At 41.8% G+C, this 22,348-nt stretch overlaps 1 protein-coding gene across 4 annotated transcripts in view; it reads left to right on the top strand.

The window, feature by feature from the left end:
* The window catches only part of SLC28A2 (solute carrier family 28 member 2), a 65,540-nt gene that overhangs the window by 34,624 nt on the left and 8,568 nt on the right, over positions 1-22,348 (top strand). For all 4 annotated transcript variants that reach the window (XM_070502155.1, XM_070502150.1, XM_070502133.1 and 1 more), the window contains exons 4-17: positions 8,323-8,414; positions 9,363-9,546; positions 11,000-11,141; positions 11,761-11,874; positions 12,223-12,300; positions 13,127-13,207; positions 13,649-13,729; positions 15,241-15,366; positions 15,449-15,579; positions 16,004-16,172; positions 16,380-16,577; positions 17,718-17,799; positions 19,134-19,232; positions 19,440-19,551. In XM_070502155.1, coding sequence (XP_070358256.1) covers positions 8,323-8,414; positions 9,363-9,546; positions 11,000-11,141; positions 11,761-11,874; positions 12,223-12,300; positions 13,127-13,207; positions 13,649-13,729; positions 15,241-15,366; positions 15,449-15,579; positions 16,004-16,172; positions 16,380-16,577; positions 17,718-17,799; positions 19,134-19,232; positions 19,440-19,551 — 1,689 coding nt within the window. The remainder of the gene's footprint in view (positions 1-8,322; positions 8,415-9,362; positions 9,547-10,999; positions 11,142-11,760; positions 11,875-12,222; positions 12,301-13,126; positions 13,208-13,648; positions 13,730-15,240; positions 15,367-15,448; positions 15,580-16,003; positions 16,173-16,379; positions 16,578-17,717; positions 17,800-19,133; positions 19,233-19,439; positions 19,552-22,348) is intronic.

Raw genomic sequence — 22,348 nt, 5'->3', positions numbered from 1 at the left:
CACCTAGTCTTCATGTGAGCCCAGTTAAGTCATCACAACTTACAATTAAGTGGAATTTTGGCCCCAAATTAGACTGCCTGAGACTTCTTCACTGGTTGGCACTTCAGTCCATCATGTGTGGACTCACCTGCTTATTTCTCTTTAGCAGTTGTTTTAAAACTTCCATTCTTTCAAAATTCTCAACCCCACTTACTCTACCCATCTCTATTTCCACTGCTAACTGGTATATAATCGAATATCATTCCTTTCTAAGAAGATTATTCTTTGTTACTAACTCCCTCATTCATCATGGCAATATCACTTACAACATTGCCTTATAATTTGCTTTGTCTTGTCTTCTTTTTTTCCCCCTTGCTCTCAGAAAAAGAGCAGTCTCCCTCTTGGTTTCTTGGCCAACCTGCCTTTTAATTGGGGTGTTTAGGTCATTTACATTTAATTATTTAAATCCACCATCTTGCTATTTACTTGTTTCTATTTGTCTCAACTGTTCTTTTCTTTTTTCTCAACATAACTTATTTCTCCCACTGTTTATTTATTTTTTCCAGTTATCCAATAAGAATAGGTTGTCTTTTGAGTGATTACTCTATTACATTCCTTCCATCAATTACAATCACCTCATTCCTCTGATTTTATGGAAATTTTCTTAACAATAAAATTTAGGATTTGAGGAACATTTATTATTTCATCTGTCACTCTTGGCTCCACAAAGCAAAACCAGACAAAAGAAAAAGTAAAGGCCCAATTCACAATCAATGAGGATTTAGCTCAAATGTTTACCTAGATCCTTCCTCTAATTTCTGGATTGCACGTAAACACAATTTTTTAAATTGGAATATATTTGACATATAACATTGTGCAAATATGAGTTGTACAACATATTAATTTGATACATTTATATATTGTAATGTGATTGCCATTGTAGTGATGATTAGCACCTCTATCACATTACATAATGATCCTTTCTTTTTAGTGGTTGGAATCATTAAGTCCTAGTTCTTAGCAAGTTTGATGATTATAATACAATATCGTTGTCTGTATTCAGTACTGTCTATCAGATCTCTAGGGCTTGTTTACTATTCGTTGCAAGTAATATACAATATTCCATATATATACACCACATCTTTATATACATATATATACATATATACCACATCTTCTTTATCCATTCATCCACCGGTGGGCACTTAGATTGTTTCCATTTCTTGGCTATTGTGAATAATGTTGCAATAAACATGGGAGTGCATACATCTCTTCGATATCTGGTTTTCATTGCCTTATGTATATAACCAGAAGTGGAACTGCTGCATTGTATGGTAGATCTATTTTTAATTTTTGAGGACCTCCATAATGTTTTCCATAGTGGTTGAACCAATTTACATGCCCACTAACAGTGTACAAGTGTTTTCTTTTCTCCACATCCTCACCAACACTTGTTATTTCTTGTCTTCTTGATGATGGCCATTCTAACAGATGTGAGGTGCTATCTAATTGTGGTTCTAATTTGTATTTCCCTGATGATTAGTGATGTTGAGTGTGTTTTCATGTACCTGTTGGCCATTTGGATGTCTTCTTTGGAAAAATGTCTATGCAGTTCCTTTGCCCATTTTTTAATTGGATTATTTGTTTTTTTTGTTATTGAGTTGTATGAGTTCTTTATATATTTTAGACATTAACCCTTTATCTGATATATGGTTTGCAAAAAGTTTCTCCCATTCTGTAGGTTGCCTTTCCATTTTGTTAATTGCTTCTTTTGTTGTAGAGATTTGTGGTTCCATACAAATGTTAGGATTGTTTTTTCTATTTCTGTGAAGAATGCCATTGGTATTTTGATGGAGATTGCATTGAATTTATAGATGGCTTTGGGTAGTATGGACATTTTAGCAATATTAATTCTTCTGACCCATGAACACATGATCTTTCCATTGTTCTTTTTAAATGCCTTTCCTCCTCTTATGCCCATTCCTCTTTTTATGCCTTCTTTCAGATTAATTGAATATTTTTAAATGATCCCATTTTATCTTTGTTGGCTTATTAGCTACAACTCTTTGCTTTGATATATTTGTGGTTGCTTTAGGGTTTACAGTACACATCTTCAATTTATCAAGTCTACCTTCAAGTAATATTGTACCCTTTCACATATAATAGTATACTTACAATGGCATACTTCTGTAGCTCCCCTCCGTATCTAGCCTTTATACTACTGTTGCTTATGTTTATGCATTTTACTTCTCCATATGTTAGAAACCCAATACTACACCACTATTATTTTTGTTTAAATAGTAAATTATCTTCCCATATGCTCCAATTTTATGTACCCGCACCTGCATGAATCCTTGTCTTTTCTCCTTGCTTATCAGAAAGCCTGTTCTCCCTGAGTCTGACACCAACCTGTTTACCCATCTTCATAATCCCATCGTTCTCCATCACCTTCTACAGGGCCCTCTTTCCCCTAAATATTCAATTACACCTTCTCCATTAGACCTTTCCCCAATCTATATGTGTACTCAAGTTTCTTTCTTCTTAAAATAAACAAACAAATCAACCTTACCTCAACCTTGAAATGTCTTTTTCCTTCATAGCCAAGTTTCTTGGAAAAGTGGGTTTTACTTGCTGTTTCCATTTTCTCAGCTCCCCATTCACTTCTCAGCCCAGTGCAATCTACTTTCCACCACCACGGCTCAGCTGAAATTGTCTTAGCCAGGTGAGCAGTGAAAGCCGACGTATTAAGTCCAATGTATACACATTCACACATTTTCATTGGGCATCTCTATAGCATGACCCTTCTAACCCTTTCTTTCTTCGAACTCACTTATTGATTTTAATGACATACACCCTCCTCATTCTCCTATCTCTCTGGATGTTCTTTCTTCTCTGCTGTTTCCTAGGGTCTGTCATTTGTCTTCTCTTCTCACTTCTACTTAATGTCTTCATTCGTAAAACCACATCTGAAGCCTGCACCTTTGTTCTAATCTTCAGACCAATATATCTAACCATTTACCAAACATCTACACCTAAATGTCACATATATATTTCAAATTAAATGTTGAATGCAAACTTTCATCAGCACGGGTTGGATGCTTTCCTACTATGTCAGGCCCTGGGCTGGGCTCTAGGCACACAAAGATGAATAAATTCACATTTCCTCCTCGCATCTGTTCCTCCTCTCGTATTCTCTATTTTGACGAATGTTATCACTCTGACCGAGTCACCCATGGCAGGAACCTCATTGTCATCCCAGTTTCCCTCCAATTGATGTTGATCCTCTCTCCTAAACACCTATGCCATTCACCCCTCTTATCAATCCTCCCCGTACCCTCAGTGGCTTCCTAAATGGCCCCCAGCTCATCTCCCACCCACTGCCACCAGACTGATCTTTCTAAAACACATATCTGCTCATAGTATTATCTTGCTTAAATTCTTCAGTGGCTCTCCACTTCCTACAAGATGATATCCAAATTCCTAAGCATGGCATATAATTTACATGACCTGGCTTCTGTCCTTCTTTATTAGCTTTCTTCCCACCATCCATCCACATGCTCCCTGCTTCCTAGCAACAGCAAATCATACTGTTCTTTCAAAATACTAGGCTCACTCAAGTATGGTTTTCCTCTTCTAGAGATACCCCAACCCTCTCATGTAACTCCCTGCAGCATATCCACTTAGCAAACTTCTCCTTTACCTTTTAGATCAGTTGATCTGTCTTCTCTTTTGTGAAAGCTTCTTCGACACTCACAGGCATAGTTCCCCACTTCTTCTTCTCTACTCTGTTAGCAATCATACTTTGGAATTCTGGAAGGGCCCCTCTGGAATTCTTGTCTTACATTTCTAATTAGAAGCCGCGTGGAGTAATGGAAAGATCTGGGTTTCAAATCCTAACTCTGCCACCTGCTGGCAGGCTCAGTTTCCTTGCTTATAAACTTGTAATAATATTAAGCTTGCAGTTTTGGGGGAGGATGATTGATGAGCTCTTGCAGTACCTGGTAAAATGTGCTCAATAGACAGTGTCTGGTTTCTCTTTTCTTCACAGGCAAACTATTTGAAAAAGTAGTCCTTATATGCTCACACTCACTCAATGCCCTGCAATTCCACTTTCACCCAGTCACTCTCCTGTAAATGGCTCTCTCACAGGGAACCAGTCACCTCTCAACAGTCAAACCTAGCATCTTCTTCTCATTTGCCATGCTACCTGATTTTATACATCATTGGATATCATTGACTTCTCCTCCTTCTTAAAGATTATTCCTCTTTTTGCTTTTCCTCCTAGCTCTCCAACTCCTCCTACTAAGTCTGCTGTCTCTTCTGGCTGCCCCATCAGAGCAACTGTTCTTACTTCCTGGGAGGATGGTGGTAAGCCTGGCAGGGATGGGTGGGAATGGCAAGATAGGTAAGTGGATATGAGTTGTACAAGTTATCAGGAAGAGGTCTGAAAGGGCATCTTGGGCCTGACTATGTTGCTTGTCAATGCAAGTCCCAAGTGAAGAATTTTAGGCAGCTTATCCTTTCTGGGAACCCTTTCTCCCTCTTCATTTGGGCCTGAACCTGCTCTCAGAAGTAAAGGACCTAGAACTCCCTTGTCCTCAAATTCCTATTGAAATCATAAAAGAATGTGTAATAGGGGCAAATTGTATCAGCACAGGAAGTCCATGATGGGCATTAACCATATACTAGAAACTGGCAGAAACTTTTGCTAACAATAGAACTCAAGGGCTGGCCCCAAAAGGCCATTGGAGGTAGAGTCATGACTCTCCCTAATGAGAGAGAGCATCTTATCTGGGAAGATTCTGCTGTCTGTCAGAACCACTGCTACTTCTAACTTGGAGAGATAAGAGTTCTGGAAGGAAGAAGTTGAGGATGGGTTGAAAGGCCAGTTGGAAATCCCACCACATAGGTCCTTCTTGACTTTGTGGACCTTGGACATTGGGTCTCCACTGTTAGTGTGAAGAAGATCTGACATTTTCTGCTGTCTGAAATGGGTACCTCAAGCAGAGATTTGGTTACTATGTGGAGGAAGAGTTCTTCTCCAAGGAGATACACCCATCATCACTCAGCAATTAAGCACCTGGCTATGTTCTGGTTTAGGCTCCCTTCCCACTCTACCTGGGCTGATGGCTCTCAGAACTGGTCATCCCCAGGTGCATAGAGTCTCTGCCTCCGAAGTAAATTTGCAAGCTTCCATCTGATAGACCTTTCTTTTGCCTTCCCTGATTTTCCAACTCCTATTTGGCTTCCCACTTTGACTTATTGAAAATCTTTTGCTTCTCAGATTTCATCACCATTCTCCCTTGGATACTTTTGGTAATGTTTCTTGAGTCCCTATACAACACCATCCAGCTCTCCTTACCTATACAGTTTGAAACCAGTTGTGTACATAACTTTGAATCTGGCAAAGTGGTACCCAGTACAGTACCCACTGACCAGTTCTTTTTATGCCATCATCAAAGTAAAACCTTTGACCCCTTGAAAAGATTCTAGTCACTTCTGTCTGGAGACCCTTGCCCTTTACTCAGACCATCATTTGGTTCTGGTTGACTCATTACCTTTCTTTTAGTTCTTACTTCAAGCTAGAGCAGCAAAGATTCACCCAGGGCCACAACATCAACAGTTATTGGAGATGGATTTTCTGAAGGCTGTCCTAAGCTTTCCACTCTAACCACTAAATGATGGTACCCCAGACCCTGGAAGTTTCCATAGCTCTGTATCCCTTAGTTGGCAGAGTTTACACATTTTGTGGATAGGGTCACTGAGAAAAATGCACAAACACCCTTGCTGCGAGGCACCTGTAGTGCCCATTAACATTATGTTCAGCTAGCACTACCTACCACCTTTACTCTACTCTTTCTCGCCCTGTCATGTGAGGCTGTGGGCAGTAAGCATGTAAGTGAGAGGGTTATTGTTAGTCCATGTCTGGAAAGCCTCCCATACATACACCTAGAGAAATTATCAGTGGGCACATACTTCGCAGCAAGTTATGGCTAAGGTATCAAGTGTCACCATCTATCAGATAGATTTCTTCTAAATTCAGCTTCCAGATGAAACACAGTTACTAATCTTCAAACTGTACCATTATGTAAAGTAAAGAGATTGGTAGTATTAGCAAGATCCTGGGCCAAGTAGGATACCAGACCACAAACACGTGCTCACCTGCCCCTATGCACTGCTTCTCAATTGGCTTAAAAGAATGTGAGAGCTTGTTTTCTCTTTTTCTTTGGAATGCTCCTTATGGCTTTCTTTTTTTTAATTTTAATTTTTTAAAACAGAGGTCCAGTTTCAACTTGATATTCTAGGATCATGTTGTTAATGCGTTTTGTAGGAATGAGTGTTCTTAATTGATTTCTGGTAGTACCCACTGAACTTTAGTTTCCAGAAAATGGTCGAATGTGGTTACAAGGTGATGGCAGAAGTCTTTTCTAGGCATGTGGTTTATATTTATTCTTGAAGTAGTACGTGCCCCCTCTAATTTTGCAGTGGCCTTGCTCAACTAGCATTTGACTGGGTATAATTTTAAATCAGCTTCACCTAGTGTATCGGTTTATGTCTCAACAGGAAACAGATGGTATACTTAAATTAGGATAATTAGAGAAGGGTTTATTTACAAAGAGACCATCACAAAGATGTATGCAAGATGTTGTGGAACCACAAGAAAGGATAGTGCAAAAACCTGAGGCTAGAAGCAGTGAACCATTACTATTCCTAGGCCCAAAGGGACAAGATGTAAGAGACCCCAGAAGGAAAGTCAGATAATGAAGACCTCCTTAATACACTGACCTCAGTCTTTTCAAACACTCTGCTCTCCTTCTGGGACCCCCTGGTAGAACCCAACTAGATAAGCCAGAGGGCATGGGAGCTCATTGATGTAGTCCACAGGGTTAGACTCCCAGGGCACAGAGCAAGGCAGACAGTAGACCCAAAGATATCTGGCACACACAGGAAGTCTAGGATTAAAATTAAATTAGTTCCTTTATATGCTTTGCAAACGATATTCCAAAAATGATGACATCCTCCAGGTACACTGACACCGCTAAGCAACCTTTTTTACTCATTATTTTCTCTATTAAGCATGGAAAGGTAGCAGCGTCTTGTGACCCTAAGGTATCCTCTTGAATTGATTCAGTTAGGTGTTGATAAAAATTGTTTCTTCCTTTGTCCGATTACCTATATCTGATAATACACACTCTACTCAGCTAACACAGGGTTGGGCCTCCTACAGAAAGTGAAATAAGGAGGAGAAGGAGGGAGGAGTGGAAAAGAAGGCTATATATAAGGAAGAGGGAGTATGTTAGATGGGAGAGGCAGCAGTGGAGAAAGACCCATGGAAATTAAGCCAAGACCTCAGGGCATTTGGAGTTAGCAACTAGTCCTAGCCCTGGCTAAGCTATCCTGCCTCAGTGTTATGGCCAACTGGGAGCTTCTTGCTGGGCTCACCTTCTTTGGAGATTCCAAGAGTTTGGAAATTAGAGCGTTTTGCTCACATGACTGCAGTGTGCTGAGGATACTTAGGATTGGCAGAGACAGGTGGACCTGGGGTCTAGGTAACATGAAGCATAGGATGATGGTTAAGAGCTCAGATTCTGAAGCCAGACTGCCTGAGTTTACATTCTGTCTATGCTCCTTACAGCTTCCACGACCTTGGAAAAGTTATACAACTTCTCTGTTTTCCAGTTTCCACATCTGTAAAATGGGAATGATAATAGCAACCACTTCAAAAGTTCTTAGGAGAAGTCAATGAGTTACTATTCATAAAGTTTGTAGAAAGAGCCCAGGACATAGAAAGCACTGCATAAATGTTTTTAAAGTCAAACTTGAATAGCCCTCCTTGCTGGGAATCTTCTCTCAGGCCCTGTCCACCCAAGGATTCTTGAGGGTAGTGGTGCTTTCCTTCTGGTCTGTCAATGCACATCTGATTGACTGTTCAGGATTATGAGTTTGTGATGTTTTTAGAGAAAATTGGTCAAAGCTGCCTCCCAGAAGAATAGGTCCTTTTCTGAATCTGGAAGCTGAGCAATCCTTTGTCCCTGGGGAACAGGGAAGGAGTAGGTCCCAAAAGTCTCTCCCTGATGTAACCAGTGTCTACTTCTGTGGGAGGAGATTACCGAGGATATTGCTAGTCCAGCTAGGGTAGGGTTGTTCTCACCTGCTGCCCATTGGCAAGGTTTGATCCGGCCCTTCTGGCATTGCTGGAACACTACTGGATATCTCCCTGGCTAAATAATTTCCTCATTGATTAAGAGAAAATTTTTCCTCAGGCTAGGTAATCTAAGTTCTTGGAATTGATACAAATTGGATGGAGTAATTTTTGTATCTTAATTTTTGGGTTCTTATCAGGAGGATCCTACAACCTTACACCAGGGCAAGAAGTTTCTGCAAAACACATGCCGGCTTGTTCAAGAAGATCCTGCTGAGCCTGTTGTGTTTGGGTGAGGCGTTGAGAATTCACAGAAGTGAGAGACACAGTTGTTTTAGGAATGTGACCTTGTCTCAAGACGATTACTAGATGGAAGGCAACTTTATTCACAAACTGATCTAAAGGGCTACTTGATATACAGATCTTAACTACCTAAAGGTGAATCATAATTATTGAGTTGCACTTCCAGGAATGATAAAAATCTGAGAATAAACTATTTTTCACAACTGTACTATTTGATAGACTTAAATATTTCAGAAAATTTCAGTTTGTCTCTTTTTTGGTATCTTGATTTGATGCAGGGCATGGTTCTTTGTCGCCATTACAAGAGAAGTCTGTAGAATACATTACCTATTTGCTGGTTTACTAGTAAGATCAATGATATAAAATATTTTTAAAAGACAGGAAACCTATAGTTAAAATATACTATCAGTGATATATGGGACTTTGATGTCAATTTTAGAGGCAGCTGGGATGGTGAGAACAAAAATTATATTTTGGGGTGAGTCAGGGAACCAAGGAGTGAGGACCATATGGTTGTACTTCCTAGTAGTAGCCTTGTTTATACGGTTTTGCTCAAGAGGAAAAGTTAAAATGACAGGGGTTATAAAAGTTTGAAAAAAGATGACTTTTGAAGAGTCTAGTGGTGGATGCTCATCCAATCTATTCCAAGGAACAGAAAGAGGATACCAGATAAAATAGAAGGGAGTGAGATTTCATTAGAGACAAGGGATGATACGCAGGATTCAGACTAAGTTGGACTCTCCTTGGGAATCCTCAAGCAGAGAACAGTTAGCCATCTACCCTGGCCTTGAGAATTGCAGCTCCATCTGACAGGGCTGGGAGGCAAGGTTGCTGGAGGGTTTTCTTGCTTTAAGTCCCAGACATTCATGACTAGAGCTTCATTTGCCTCTGGGGAGCTCTGCCTTGCTGCTCCTTACTCTGTAACTTCTCTTTTTAGCTTATGCTGCCTACTTCCTGGCAGCTTGCATCTTGGATTTCCAGAGGGCACTGGCCTTGTTCGTCCTCACCTGTTTGGTGCTCTTCGTCCTGGTTTGCCACATTCTGAAAAAGTTCTTTGGTGAAAAATTAACAGCATGTCTGAAGCCCTTTAAAAGCTCCTGCCTGAAGCTTTGGATGAAATGGTGAGTAAGATAAGAATCTCAGTATCCCTGGTCCCACAACTTGTCCCAAATCCCAATGCACTTTGCTTTTTCTCTTTTGACAGTTCCTGAGCTGTCTCTCAGACCCTCACCTATACTTTACAAAACCAAGACTCAGAGAGCAAATAGCAACAGGCCTCAGAGCACCAGACTTCAGTTTCTAGTAGCCTCGTGTCTCAACATTGCCAGGGGGCAAGAGGAGTTAAGTTTCAGAGAAGACTTGCAATCTCTTTATTGTCAGGCTCATGTCAGAAATAAGAAAAAACCATACTCTTCTTCAATGAAGTAATCAGAACAAAGAGGCTTGCAGCTGCGTTAACCTAGCAAATTGATTTGGTGGTCATATATGTCTCCCTTAGTTCCCTGATAATTTTTATGCCTTTTTCCCCTCTAGCCTTCCAGACTTCCTACACCCACTGCTGTCTTTTACATTTCACACTTACCATTCAGTGTATACTGAACTGGATTCTGCAGCAGCCACAGCTCATCTAATTAACTACGGCATGCACGTGTCCTTTGATCATGGGCCTGGGGTGAGAGGCTAACTTTCAGACTCTCCATATAGTTCCTTTTTTCTGCCTATTCTCCAGAAACACCAGAAAATAGGTGTTAAGAATGTTTGCAACAGTGATAATTTGGAGAAACACATGGGACTACAACTTAAATTTTGGATCATTGATTTATTTGATACTGAGGAGGTGGGGGTAAAAGGACTTTATTCATTAGCAGGATGGGTTCTGGAAGCCAGATTTTATTCACTTTAAGTGAGATGAGTTCACAATGAGGACAGCTCTGAAGTTCAACTCTGAACTGTAATGCCTTTTGTTGTCGTTGTTGTGGTGGTTCCTGAGGCCTTTCAATAGACAACGTGCTCTTTTTGTTTTCTTTTCATATGCGATCTCTCTTCTAATTCTTTTCCCTTGAACTGAAATGACTCCAATACTCAGACATGAGGAAACCAGTCTGTGTATTGATCAAGCTTGTTTGGTACATGAAGGGACCACAAGACCATAAGTAGTAGATTTGTGGCTTAGCCTTTACTCTTGCCCTTGAAGTGGTTGGAAATTGGGTGGAGATCCATGGGAGACCATGCATAGTTTTCCTCTTTCTTTTTTTAATATTTTGGTTATTCATTAGAACAATCTTAAAGAATGAGTCTTTATATCACATCTTACTGATATGAAAACTTGAGAAAAAAGATGTCATGTGATTTGTGTCCTCAGATTGGACTCTTTCAACTTGATTCTGTGAGTCAAAGAGTTGGGGGAGAGAGGTGGTAGCTAGGAAACGACCAGATGGATGATTCTCAAGATACGTCTCTGTGTCTAATTTATTATTTCACTTATCCTTGGGTGAACTAATTTTTAGAGTTAAAGTTAATTACTTTTTATTCATTCACTGAGTCAGTGACATGGTCTTGGCGTTCCTTCTTCAGGGTGTTTGCAGGAGTCTCCTTGGTCGGCCTTATCCTGTGGCTGGCTCTAGACACAGCCCAAAGGCCAGAGCAGCTGATCTCCTTCGCAGGAATCTGCATGTTTGTCCTCATCCTCTTTGCCTGCTCCAAACACCACAGTGCAGTGAGTTTTGGATACGACGGTGGGCACAGTAACCCATAGCCAAGGGCCACGTGTTACTAATTACAAAGTGCATGTGTCAAGTATTGATTACAAAGGCACAGAACTAAGTTCTTAACTATCTCTGGAATTTGCCCCTTTGACAATTTTGCTCCTAAGAGAAGTTTTAAAGTTCTTAGAGGACCTAGACCACTGATTTTCAAACTTTAGGTTGTCATCCATTAGTGTGCCTTGATATCAATTCTGTGGATCTAGTTCAGTGTTAAAGAAAGAACAAAAGAAAAAAATAAAGAAGGAAAGAAAGAAAACAGAATACAATAGAGAATCGGCTTGCATTGCACATAGTAATATTAAAGTATTGGTTTATGACACTTTTATATATATGGATGTGTGCGTGTGTTATCTAACCAGTAGACACATATGGACCATATGGACATATGTGGCTCTTTGCATATTACAGCCCTGTTTCCCTGTGTTCCCTACTCCATCTTACCTCAGATTTACTGTTAACATCTTAGGTTGGTTCCACCCAGAGCACATGTACCAATGTTTAAAACTCTAGTCAGGTAGGGACAAATATGGTTTAGAACTCATATTGGAATTATGTTCTTATCCATCCCAGGTGTCCTGGAGGACAGTGCTTTGGGGCCTGGGTCTTCAGTTTGTCTTTGGGATCTTGGTCATCAGAACTGATCCTGGATTTAATGCATTTCAATGGCTGGGAGACCAGATTCAGGTATGAGAAACTGAATGTGATGGCTTTGCTCTTTTAGAACCCTATAGAAAAGAGATTTGGGGGAAGCAGGAGGAGAATGGGCTGTGTCTTGTTAATGATGGTGGTAGGAGATCTGGTGGGAAAGGAGAGAGTCCACTGGGATACAACTAAACATATGAATAAAGAGAACTGAACTGCTGAGTCCTCTGTCATTCAGTGAGCAGCTCATGAAGACACAGCTTGCCCCCATGCTGTCAAAGGGAGGCCAAAGTAGCAGCAGTAGGTACTAATCACGCATGAGGCTGATCCCACCTTCCCTTGTGTCCTTCCTGGTTTTGCTCTTGTTCACCCTATCTTTTTTTCTTTCAGATTTTCCTGAACTACACTGTGGCTGGCTCCAGTTTTGTCTTTGGGGATACGCTGATCAAGAATGTCTTTGCTTTTCAGGTTATATCTGTTTTATGGGCCAGAACAAGGGTCAGTGTGGAGGGAGGTGTAAAGCACAGGATGAAAATGTATGTCCTAGAGATCAACCAGTCTATATACCAATTTGACCGTGAGAAGAGGACTTGATCCCATCAACAGAGGAAACAGCATCAATCTCCTGCCCTTTGGTCATTACTATACTGAAATTGGAATGAAATAGGGGTTGGGGAGGAAGGCTCAGAAAACATCACCTTGTGGATTAGTACTGATGGGATAATAGATTTGCAGTACATTTAAAATTTATTTCTAAACTAGCTTTTGTTTTGGTGGTCTTGTGGTTAAGATTCCGTGCTCTCACTGCCGTGGACCAGGTTTATTTACTGGTGTGGGAACCACACCATCTGTCTGTTGCTGTGATGCTGAAAGCTATGCCATTGGTGTTTCAAATACCAGCAGGGTAACCCATGGTGGACAGGTTTCAGCAGAGCTTCTAGACTAAGACAGACTAGGAAGAAGGACTTGGCCACTCAGGAAAAAAAATTGGCCATGAAAACCCTATGACTAGCAATGGAGCATTGTCTGATATAGCACTGGAAGGTGAGAGCATGGTGCAAAAAGATTGGACAGGGGTCCACTCTGTTGTACACAGGGTTTCTAGGAGTCAGAATTGACTGATGGCACTAATAACAAAGCTTGTGTTTAAACATCCACTGAGTATCTACACTGTATCAGCTACTCTTGGGATGCTGAGAATTTACCTTCAAGGCCTGAAACATAGTCCACTTATGGCATACACGAGCACAGTCAATGTACTATCTCACCAGTGGCCGCATCATTCTCATTACAGTCCTTACCGATCATCCTTTTCTTTGGATGCATGATGTCCATTCTCTACTACCTGGGCCTTGTGCAGTGGATAGTTCAGAAGGTGAGTCATTCTCCTATACCAGTCAGGAGGTGGGCCTTCATCTTGTGATCTGTCAAGAAGCATGAAGATTACATTTATTTTGGAAAAATGCTCATATGTAGGATCTAGAGCATTAGAACCAGTGTGAAAAGGCAGTTCTTTCAAGCATGCCTGATATTAGATGGCCAGGACCAGGCTCTAGTGGGGTGAGGGGCAGAGCTGGGAGAGAAAATGAGCCAGACTACCATTTCACACCAAGTTTTAGTCTACTTGTTCTGGAAGCCTAGAATCCTGAGTTCTGGTCCAGGCTCTATTTGTAACTTGCTTTGTGGCCTCAGGCATGCCACTCTACTTCTCTAGGCCTCAGTTTCCTTACCACTAAAATAGAGAAGGAGGGTTTTTACTGGATACTCTCCAAGATTCCTGCTAATGTTAATGGTGTAGATGTTTGTATCCCTTTAGATCGCCTGGTTTTTGCAAGTCACCATGGGCACCACCCCCACAGAGACCCTGGCTGTGGCAGGAAACATCTTTGTGGGTATGGTAAGTACTCTGAGGCCTTCTGATCTTCTTTTCTCTGGGGAACAGAGAGTGTGGCAGAAAACAGGTTGAGAAAAGTACGCTTTCCTTCTGAAAAGTCAAATAAATGAAGATTGTATGGGCAGCCAATCACTGATGAAAGAAAATTTGGAAGCTCAAAGGGGACTCAGCTCTTTGCTTTCACTCTTCATGCCTAATAATACGTACCTTGGCAGACTTAATTTGGACATCCTTAATCACCCATCCAACTTCTTACATAGGAATTCAGGGAAACGTCCTGGTCTAAATCTTCTCCCTGTTCAGGGACTATGCAGGATGTTTGCTCTATATTCTGGTTTCTCCCTGTGACCCTTGTTTTCCAGGGTCTCTAAGAATGTAATAGCTTACCTTGCTCAAGGCTAACACCAAGGCTCTTCCCCATAATACTTGTTTGATCCATATGTCTATATGGAGTAAGTAATCCATATATGCTACTACCTGAGCAGCTCCATGTTAGGGACAATGGCTTGTCAAATTAAAAAGGAATTAGTATTGAGGTCTTTCTCTTGCAAAGCCCTAGGCTGATTAACTGTTTCTGAAACGTTCTCAGAGTACTTCTGCATACTTCAATCACAGCACTTCACATTTTGCTGAAATTATCCATAATCAGCTTAGTTTCTTCTGCCTGACTACAAGCTCCTAAGAGTAGGAATTTTGCCTTATTCATATTAAAGACCCTAGCATCTGGTACAGCAGTAGGCACATAGTTGTCACTCATTACATGATAGATAATATTATCTTAGGTCGATGCTAGATACAGTTTACATGGTTGTGTCTTCTTAATTTCATAACATTTCCACAAACATTATTTCTTTTGATTCTTTCATCAACTTTGGGCTTCAGTTATCTATTTGCAATTTTTTTTTTTTTTTTTTTTTTTTAAAGATTTTATTTTTTCCTTTTTCTCCCCAAAGCCCCCCGGTACGTAGTTGTGTATTCTTTGTTGTGGGTTCTTCTAGTTGTGGCATGTGGGACGCTGCCTCAGCGTGGTCTGATGAGCAGTGCCATGTCCGCGCCCAGGATTCGAACTAACGAAACACCTGGCCGCCTGCAGCGGAGTGCGCGAACTTAACCACTCGGCCACGGGGCCAGCCCCTCTATTTGCAATTTTTTAATGAATACTTTTTAAGTAACTAATATGTACTCAGTAAGTGCACTGTACTCCATAAGGTCATTCATTAAGTATGTGGTTTTAGACATTGAGAACATACAAAAGAAGTATACCATTTCTCTTCTATAGCATTTTAAAATGTAAATAAATGAGACAAACACATATGAAAACAGATGAGAACAATACCAGCCAGGATATGATTAGGTGCCAGAAGGAGTGAGGCAGATGCTGGGAGGGCCTGAGAACAAAGCTCAGTGCTCGAAGGGCACTCATACTGGAGGGGAGTGTCCCAGGGGCCAGGGTGGGCACTCTGGGGTGGGGAGTCACACCCTCTTGAATCTGACTCGTTTCTCCTTGTTTATAGACAGAGGCACCTCTGCTCATTCGACCATACCTTGCAGATATGACGCTCTCCGAAATCCATGCTGTGATGACCGGAGGGTTTGCCACCATTTCGGGCACTGTGTTGGGAAGCTTCATATCCTTCGGGGTAGGCATAGTTTGTTTGATCACACTTGGGTGAGCCCAAGTCTGGGTTCTACAGATGCTGATTTCTAGGTCTGGCCTTACAGATTGACGCGTCATCCTTGATCTCTGCCTCTGTGATGGCTGCCCCTTCTGCTCTTGCCTTGTCAAAGCTCGTGTATCCAGAAGTGGAGGAGTCCAAGTTCAAGAATGAGGAGGGGGTAAAATTGCCCCGTGGGTGAGTCCAATGAGGCATATAATTGGGAGATGGTGATGTCAGGTGCAGAGTCAAGAGTGGTGGTGCTGTGGTGGCAGAGGCTTCAAGTCTCTTGGAGAAGGAATAATACGATTCCATATCCCCTCTTGTCTACCTCAGCCTCTAGCTAATCATGTGGATTTTCTCCTCTTGTTTAACCCTCCCATCTGCCTCTGTCTTCTGCATACCCATATCCTCTGTCCTTGGTGTCAGTGTTATTCCATGGCAGTTAAATCTGATACTGCTTCAGTATAATTCCACCAGAAGGGTCACTAAAGAACCCCCATCACCTCTTGAGCTGGTCTTGCACTCTTCCTCTGTACTCTTGCATAGTGGTATTTCTCTTCTCTGAGGGTCTGAGACTACTCTAGACACCGTATTCTTCCCCTATGCCCAATAACCACAGGAAAGAGAAGAATATCTTGGAAGCTGCCAGCAGTGGAGCCACAGATGCCATAGGCCTTGCTGCTAATGTAGCAGCCAATCTGATTGCCTTTTTGGCTGTGTTGGCCTTCATCAATGCTGCTCTCTCCTGGCTAGGGGAACTGGTAGACATACGGGGACTCACTTTCCAGGTAAAGGATTACATTTGTTGGGCTGTCCTCTAGGGTGTGGTTAAGTAGTCCTTGAACTGTGCCTGTCCTCCTGACCCACAGTGAGCTAAGAGAGATCATGGATAGAAGGGTGGAGGAGACTGAGGCAAGGCTCCAGAGAAAGTCCTTGGCTCCTGACCTGTGCTATTTGTTCTTCCTTTTCCTGAGATATCTCTTTCTTTCACCCAGGTCATCTGCTCCTATATCCTAAGGCCCATGGTTTTCATGATGGGTGTAGAGTGGGCAGATTGCCCAATAGTGGCTGAGATGGTGGGGATCAAGTTCTTCACAAATGAGTTTGTGGCCTATCAGCAACTGTCTCAATACAAGAACAAACGTCTCTCTGGAGTAGAAGAATGGATTGGGGGCGAGAAACAGTGGATTTCTGTAAGTGACGATTCAGAAGAGCATAAATAGTCTGTAGGCAGACAGAAAGTGTTACACAGAAGTTGGCTCACACCCACAGATCCCTTCCCAGTGTCCTAGGCCTAACTACGAACAAGCTTAGCTCCAGTGCCCATGCTGCCCTGAGGTCTGTGTGCCAGTCCTTCCTCATACTCTACTTCTCTCTATAAAGTACTTGTTGGGTCTTTACAGTTGGGGTAGTCCAGGATGCACACTGCTTTTTTTTTTCTAAGGTGTGCTTTTTGGTGAGGAAGATTGGCCCTGAGCTAACATCTGTTGCCAATCTTCCTCTTTTTAAAAAATTTTTCTTCCCAAAGCCCTAGTACATAGTTGTATATTCTAGTTGTAAGTCATTCTAGTTCTTCTATGTGGGAATGCCACCACAGCATGGCTTGATGAGTGGTGTTTAGGTCTGCACCCAGGATCCGAACCTGTGAAACCTAGGCCACCGAAGCAGAGTGCGCAAACTTAACCACTCGGCCATGGCATGGCCCCATGCACACTATTTTATTTTTTTATTTATTTTTGAGGAAGATTAGCTCTGAGCTAACATCTGCCACAAATCCTCCTCTTTTAGCTGAGGAAGATTGGCCCTGAGCTAACATCTGTGCCCATCTTCCTCTATTTTATATGTGGGACACCTGCCACGGCATGGCTTGACAAGTGGTGCATAGGTCTGTGCCCAGGATCCGAACTGGCGAATCCTGGGCTGCTGATGTGGAGGACATGAACTTAACCTCTACCTGACAGGGCTGGCCCCATGCACACAATTTTTGAAGGTCTAAGACCCCTTTATTCATTTCTAAGTTTAAATTGCTATAAATTGATCTCCTTTTCACTCTTCCTCTGTCTTTTCCCTCTCAATCATTCTCACTCCTAGGTCTTCTTCTTATTCATAGGCTTCAACAAGAAGAGTGTTGGGCAGAGAGGCCCATGGTGCTTTCCATATCATTATTCCTGTGATAACTCAGGGAGCAATTATTTTCTGAGCATCCTTTCCACATTCCTTAGGGTAGTGTGGACAACATTGGGGGTTCCAAGTACTCTGGAACTTCTATCATGATTACATGACTGCACACGTGAGACTGAGTTTATTTACTTATTTATTCTTGTTTTCCCTAGGTGAGAGCCGAAATCATTACAACATTTTCACTCTGTGGATTTGCCAATCTTAGTTCCATAGGAATCACACTGGGAGGCTTGAGTGAGTTAATTCATTTTCTTAGATACCCAATAAGCCAGCCAGATCCCAGCTTCTGCAGTGGGCAGTCCTGGTGCTTCAGTACAACTTGAGCCCAGATTGAGAAGCTGATGTGAAATGGACCCTCTCAGGCGGCAGTTGCTTGGGAGTTAAGGCAACCACGCTACCTGGCTGTGCAAGGAGCCCAGGCTGGGTTTATAATCTCAACTTCTGTTACATTTTTTCTTTTTGACTGCGGCCCCAAAATACCAATTTTATTTTTATTTCCCCTATGAAGAAGATTATAATGATTTTATTTTGCTGTTAAATGGGCATAGTACATACATAAGTAAAGCTATTTTGTTTTCTATTCGGTAGTGAAGGTACTTTATGAAATTAGGCTGCTCACCAGTTGTCGTCACAGAAGTACGAGTTGCACAAGGAATCCAAAGATTAAAAAACAACAGCAGACATATAGGTCAGAGAGAGAGTAACAGCGAGTGGGTGAACTGCTGCATTAAAAGCTACAAGTCACTAGGTGTGGGCGGAGTGAGTATCTGAAGCAGACACAGATACATTTAGACAGCTGAAGACATTGCTGAATGTGGGTGATGCCTCGCGGAAGTAATATGAGGAAAGTGGAACTGTCCTTGAGGCCAGGGGCAGGGAGAATGACTAGCAGATTCCAAGAGTTTAGAAGCTTCAAGTCAGAAATGGAAAATAAGAAGAAATACAGCTCGGTGTGTCCCTTTTTTATGGCACTCATATTCTGGGGTAAAATCATTAAGTTGATTTATTTGGTAGCTGATTGAACAATTTAAAGGTGAAACCATTTCCTTTCAGTTTATCTTTTTCTGTTCCATTAAACACATGTCTGTATTATTCTAATTCTGATGCCTGACTACTGTCTGATTGTGAGATTGCCCTCTAGTAGCGGGATATGCATCATGTAGCTAAGGCTTAGGTGAATTTTGCCCTCCGTATCCCTCTGGCTCAAAATAGTCCCTCGAATTCTGGCCCCAGCTTGAGAGTGCAGATCCCAACTAATGAACATCTGTCCAGAACAGCCCAGAGCTTTGCTTGATCCAGATACACCTTGGGAGTGTTTACAGAACCACTGAAGTCCGGGTCAGACACACAATCTTTGACCTGGGGAATGTCTGAGTTAGTGACCTCTCAGGACTAATGTATATAGACACTTCTTAGGGTACCATTGGCCAGCCTCTCGTGGTTGGTGGTAAGGATGCTATTCACCTGCTGTGTTTTGTTCCTCTGCATTCTTCTAAATGGGGGCTCATGGGATATACTGATTGCCTGGTGGGGAGGAGATCATGTTATTTTGTTGTTGTTGTCTGCAGCATCAATTGTACCCAACCGGAAGAGTGACTTGTCCAAGGTTGTGATCAGCGCCCTCCTCACAGGGGCCTGTGTATCCCTTATCAGTGCCTGTGTGGCAGGTAGGTGCCTCAGCTTAGTCTCTTGGCAGAATCGCTCACCTAGATCCTGACAAGATCTCTCTCAGAATATTGATTTAACCATCCATCTCACAGATGCATAGAAAAGGCAACTAATCTACAGTGTTCTCAGTTCACACCCAAAGAATTAGGAACCTTAAGGAACATGTGTAAAATCTTCCCCTTAGTATCTCTGTCTCCTTTATCCAGGAATCCTCTACGTCCCCAGGGGAGCTGAAACTGACTGTGTCTCCTTCCTAAACACAGTTTTCACCAATAGAACCTATGAGACCTATGTGTGCTGCAGAGAGCTCTTTCAGAGGTGAGTGAGCGCCAAAATCCCTGCTCTCTCCTCTTATACACTATCCTCCACTCAGGAATCTCCTGGGAGTGGAGAGAAATAAAGTCCTGAGGGTAATCATGTGGATGCTGAATAGAGCATATAAGAAGGGACATGGGTATGTGTGCTGGGCTAGATCTGTGTTCTTTTCTCTTATCAGATGCATCCTCAGTATTCCTCTAGTATGGACAAATGACAGATTTTATCTGTATTGGTGGGATACTGAGAAGTGGAGGGGCAGGTGAAGAAGTAAGGAATGGTGGTTTCCCTGATAAGAAGTTACCATATTTATCATGATTGAGATACAGTTAGGTTGTAGGTGAAGACTTGGCAATGGTTCCAAGTGGCTAAAAAATTATGGGCTCCTTCAGACAGAAATGACGAAGACAGAGAGAAGATAAAGTTGAATTGATAAAATCACGATGCATTCAGACAGTGTAAAAATGAACTTATTTATCATTTTCTGGGATATTATTAGAATAGTTTTCTGGCTCAACACATGAGGAGCTTGGAAGGTACCACTCTATCCTAACAAGTAAAAATTTGAACAGTCCGAAAAATAAATAACTCTCTTGGATCCATAAGAGAGGTGATGACACAGGGAAAACTGCTGGTCCCCAGGACTAGAGAGACAGACAGGTGCATACAGGGACACATGGCTTCCTGGAGCAGTGATTCATGAGTGAAAACTGCCACAGAAATCTGTGTAGGAAAATCTGAAACTGCAATTGCCAGAGGCTCAGTGAGGGCAAGTCTGACTGTTAAAAACTCTGAGGGGACCCAGTCGTAGAGGCACCCCCCCAAAACTTTTTGTGAGTTTTACTTCCAGGAGCTGGAACTGGTTCTCACAGTAAATATCAAACAAAAATCCCTTTGTGCTTCCGGCAGTGGGAAGAGAAAAGGAACCATTTTGAAATGCACCACTCTTCTTCTCAAGGAGTTGATCAGAGCCTAACCTGCTGGGGTATTATCAGAACCTAACTAACCTGGGGAAGGGAAATACCCAATTCCAGCCCTTTCTAGCTATCCTGTCCCACCTGAGGGGGGAGAAAAAACTGAGAAACACTTGTGAAGTTCACAGTCCAGAGGCATAGGCTCACTAAAAGACTGAGACCTAATCACAGGATCCTTCCCCTCCCCCGACACCTACAACCACATTACAAAAATCCTATTTACAGCAGTTCCTTTTACGGGTACATATCATGTCTGGCTATCAAGAAGAGATTACAAGGCACACTAAAAGGCAAAAAAAAACCCCACAATTTTAAGAGACAGAGCAAGTAGCAGAACCAGACATGGCAGGGATGTTGGAATTATCAGACTGGGAATTTTAAACAACTATGATAAATATGCTAAGGGCTGTAATGAATAAAACTAGAGAGTACACAAGAACAGATGGGCAATGTAAGCAGAGATGTAGGAATCCTAAGAAAGAACCAAAAAGAAATGCTGCAGATAAAAAAACACTATAACAGAAATGAAGAATGCCCTTGATCGGCTTATTAGTCTGGACACAGCTGAGGAAAGAATCTCAGAGCCTGAAGATATATCAAGAGGAAGCTTCCAAACTGAAAAGCAAAGAGAACAAAGACTGAAAAAAAAAAAAAACAACAGAATAAAATATCCAAAGACTGTGGGACAACTACAAAAGGTGTAACATACACATGATGGGAATACCAGAAGGAGAGGAGAGGAATAGAAGAAATATCTGAACAATAATCTCACCAAATTAATGTCAGACATCAAACCACAGATCCAGGAAGCTCAGAGAACACCAAGCAGGATAAATGCCAAAAACACACTACACTTAGGTGTATCATTTTCAAACTAGAGAAAATCAAAGATAAAGAAAAAATACTGAAAGAAGTTAGTGGGGGAAAAAAAGAATATATAAAAGAACTAGTTATAGGATAAACAAAAGGAAAGATTTGAGGAAGTAGAATATTTGGTCCTGCCAAAGCATAAGATGTGTATATTAATAGTGATATATGGGTGAATGAAGAGAGTTCTGGGTGATGAGGCTGAAAGATCTTAAAAGGCCTTGTATTAAATGATAAGGTATTTAGATTTTGACTTAGAGAATTATAAACACTGGCATGATAAGATGTTTTTTCAAAAGATCATTCTGGTAGCCATTTGAATGTCAGGGAGACCAATAAACACACTGCTATAGTAGATGATGAGACACTGATACCAAGTGATTGTGAGGATGGAGATGCACTAGACCAAGGGGGATCAGTAGGCCTGGTCATCGCTAGAAAGGAGGGAAAGGTGGGATGAGGAAGGGAAAGGAGGCTCAAATGAGAGTCTCCTTCCTGGCTTACGCAAGTGGGTCTAAGCAGTGCCATTCATTCATTGAGAGGAAGATGACTAGTTCCAGGAATGAGAGTAAAGGGGAGAGATTATGGCTTAATTCAGCTGGATATGTTGATTTGGAAGTACCTATGGGACTACCACGTGAAGCTACTCACAGCCAACTGAGCCCTGGAGTTCAGGAGAGAAATCAGAACTGGAGATAGATTTGGTAAGTATCATTAAGCAAGTGATCTGTTCACTATATAGATAGATGATGGGGGTGCTAGCTGCTTTACAGGTTACTATTGTCGATGTAAATAATCCATAACCAATCTATAAATAAAAATTGGGGTGAGTTTATTATGAGCCAGATCTGAGGGCTAGCCCAGGGCCTTCCTTCCCCAAGGAAGGAAGGGCATCAAAGAAGTGGGGTGTACAAAGTAGTTATATACTGTCCTGGAACAAAGAGCATACATCACATATG

This window comes from Equus asinus, chromosome 2 (genome assembly GCF_041296235.1).
Source record: "Equus asinus isolate D_3611 breed Donkey chromosome 2, EquAss-T2T_v2, whole genome shotgun sequence".
Classification (NCBI taxonomy): Eukaryota; Metazoa; Chordata; class Mammalia; order Perissodactyla; family Equidae; genus Equus; species Equus asinus.
This window is presented reverse-complemented; position numbering and strand designations above follow the sequence as displayed.